General features: G+C 36.2%; 1 protein-coding gene across 1 annotated transcript; it reads right to left on the bottom strand.

Moving 5' to 3' along the window:
• Positions 1-1,525: 1,525 nt before the first annotated feature.
• Positions 1,526-1,981, bottom strand: LOC111692539 (zinc finger protein 133-like). The gene has a single exon (XM_023456587.1). The coding sequence runs from the start codon at positions 1,979-1,981 to the stop codon at positions 1,526-1,528; it is 456 nt and encodes a 151-aa protein (XP_023312355.1).
• Between the last annotated feature and the right edge of the window lie 1,282 nt (positions 1,982-3,263).

Below are 3,263 nucleotides of genomic sequence, written 5' to 3'. Positions count from 1 at the left end.
TACCATAATACTTTTGAATGGTTTTTGCGACGCTCTTCAGTACTAACGCAATTGTAGCAACTGTTATAAAGTAAATAAGCCCAGAAATTATATTCATATCTGTTTTCGTAGCCTCAGACGCCACGATGAGTGCGTCTACATATACATCTTCATAATCGGAGCAGTTTAAAATAGGTAATGGTCTCCAGACATCGAAATCTCCAATCGATTTATCTTGAAATGTTATTCTCAACTTGTAGAATTTAGAATCTTCCGGAATTGGTGCCCCGAAGACCCTCAACTTTCCACCATTAACTACTGTATGCCTCATCTGAGTTAACGTATGCGGACACGTATCACTTTCGCTGGCATTTCGGTAGCACACATACATTTCTTCTACGTTGTGTATATCATGTACATATAACACATTTTGTAGTACTGCAGTTAAAATTATGAAATTGAAACGTAAAACGGCCATCGTTGTTAAGCAACAGACCACTGCCTATAAACGAATGAGCTACATAATAATTTGTAAAGCCATATAACTGGTTTTTCTTATACCTGAAAAGTAGAGGGGGAGAGGAAATAAAACAAACAAGGATAAGTAAACATATATTAAGCATATTAAAATATAATAAATGTATTATAACGTAATTGGTACAATTCTTGTAGATGTAGGTCCATCCTTCGTTGCAGAAAATCGATGAGGATTCGTAAATACGTCATCCCACTTGTCTTGAATATTCATCTTTTGAAACTGTTTAGTCACTTCACATTGGCTATCGTAGTGTGTTATTTCGGATTTTAATTGGCGAATTTTTTCAAGGTGTTTATCTAATAACAGCTCGAGAATTTTGGAAGTCGTTTTAATTCTTCTTTTAAATCTAAGTCTGTCCACAGCGAAAGATTCCCAGTATCTACGCCGAGCTGCAGTAGATGCAAAAGTCCACGTTTTCATTAGATACACTTTATTTTTAGATTCGTCGAAAGTAACTGTTTTTCTTCTTCATTGCTGCAATAGGTTGTATATCCAAAGGAAAAGATCCTCACAGTTCCTCCTGCTGCATCTGAATGTTTTATTTAGATTCATATGATATTATTATATTACATATTATTTTTTAAGCTAAATTCTTTACGATTTCGCTAAGTGGGAAGTGTTCGTGTACGATTATACAATAGGCGCTGGTATTATCAGGAAAACCTTGTGCTGTTTCAAATGTCCAATCTTACGTCCACGATAGATGATTTTATGCTTTCGTCATAATAGACTGATTTTTAATGTGAGGATGAAGCATCAATGCTAGTTAATAGAGCCATTCTGAACAACCACTACGTTTGAAAAGGATGTATAAGATCTATTGGGACCACCAAAAATTTTAATACAACATTCGCAGGAAGATATCTCGATTGCAACTGACTGGTATATGATAGGAGAAGGCAGTATCCAGCATAAACATAAATCGTTCATGGTAGACGATTATAATTCTGTACACAGATCGGCCATCTAAAGACAAATGAAGATGATGAGGTGGAGATGATTGGTAAGTTACTGAATTATTCCCATATCATGTAGCTTGTTGATAATGCCACTACAGAGGTGATGTTCTTTAGTCAAACGACACTCTTCGATATAATAGCGTAAATCATTTACAAGTTTGTCGGGATCGTCTCCGCTCTCTCTTTCTAGCATATCTTCGCTGCTCTCACAATCTGTTTCTAATTGTTCATCATTATCCATGTTTAACGTTTCATTATCATAGCAGTCGAGGGGTCTGTATATATATTTTGTATTACAGGTACTGTTCATGTCGTGGGCGGTTAGATCGCTGTTATCAATAATCTGCTGATGTTTGGTTTCCCTGTGAGCGATTAGGTTGTACTGTCTTGTAAATTTCTTTCCACATGTGTCGCAGGGAAATGTGATAGATTTATGCTTGTTAGCGTGACGACTAAGTCCACTTTTATATGCAAACCCCTTGGAGCAAATGTCGCACGTATACATGTTTACTCTTTGAGTAGCAGCTGTATAATGAATATGTATCGTCACGTAAAACTGAATAATCATAACGTAAAAACTGGATAATCGTCACGTGAAACTGGATAATCATCACGTAAAACTGGATAATCATCACGTAAGACTGGATAATCTTCACGTAAAGACTGGATAATCGTCACTTAAAACTGGATAATCATAACGTAAAAACTGGATAACCGTCTTGTAAAACTGTATAATATTCACGTAAGACTGGATAATCTTCACGTAAGACTGGATAATCGTCAAGTGAAACTGGATAATCATCACGTAAGACTGGATAATCATCACGTAAAGACTGGATAATCGTCACTTAAAACTGGATAATCATAACGTAAAAACTGGATAATCGTCATATAAAACTGGATAATCATCACGTAAAGACTTGATAATCATCACGTAAAACTGGATAATCAACACGTAAGACTGGATAATCGTCACATGAAACTGGATAATCCTCACGTAAAGACTGGATAATCATAACGTAAAACTGGATAATCATTACGTAAGTTACTGCTACAGACCTGTTTTTTACAGACCTGTTTTTTACAGCCTACAACCTGTTTTTTACTGCTACAGACCTGTTCTTTACTGCTACAGCCTATAACCTGGTTTTTACTGCTACACACCTGTTTTTACAGACCGGTTTTTTACAGCCTGTACCCTGTTCTTTACTGCTACAGACCTGTTTTTTACAGCCTGTAACCTGTTTTCTACAGCCTGCAACCTGTTTTTTCTAGACCTGTTTTTTACAGCATGCAACCAGTTTTTACAGACCTGTTTTTTACAGCATGCAACCTGTTTTTACAGCCTGCAACAAACTGGATAATCATCACATAAAACTGAATAATCATTACGTAAAGACTGGATAATCGTCACGTAAAGACTGGATAATTATCACGTAAAGACTGGATTGCGAAAACAGGTTGCAGGTTGTAAAAACAGGTTGCATGCTGTAAAAAATAGGTCTGTTAAAAAACAAGCCTGTAAAAACAGGTCTGTAGCAGTAAAAAACAGGTTATAGGCTGTAAAAAACAGGTCTGTAGCAGCAAAAAACAGGTTGCAGGCTGTAGAAAATAGGTTCGAGGCTGTAGAAAACAGGTCTGTAAAAAACAGTTATGTAAAAACAGGTCTGTAAAAAACAGGTCTGTAAAAAGAGGTCTGTAAAAAACAGGTCTGTAGCAGTAAAAACAGGTCTGTAAAAAACAGGTCTGTAAAAACAGGTATGTAGCAGTAAAAAACAGGTCTGTAA

This window comes from Anoplophora glabripennis, unplaced genomic scaffold, assembly GCF_000390285.2.
Source record: "Anoplophora glabripennis isolate ALB-LARVAE unplaced genomic scaffold, Agla_2.0 scaffold1849, whole genome shotgun sequence".
Taxonomy (NCBI): domain Eukaryota; kingdom Metazoa; phylum Arthropoda; class Insecta; order Coleoptera; family Cerambycidae; genus Anoplophora; species Anoplophora glabripennis.
The sequence above is the reverse complement of the archived record's forward strand: the minus strand, read 5'-3'. Positions and strand labels throughout refer to the sequence as shown.

Bases quoted from the DNA above. Each gene is read 5' to 3' on its own strand.
- LOC111692539 (XM_023456587.1), bottom strand. From the start codon at position 1,981: ATGTATACGTGCGACATTTGCTCCAAGGGGTTTGCATATAAAAGTGGA.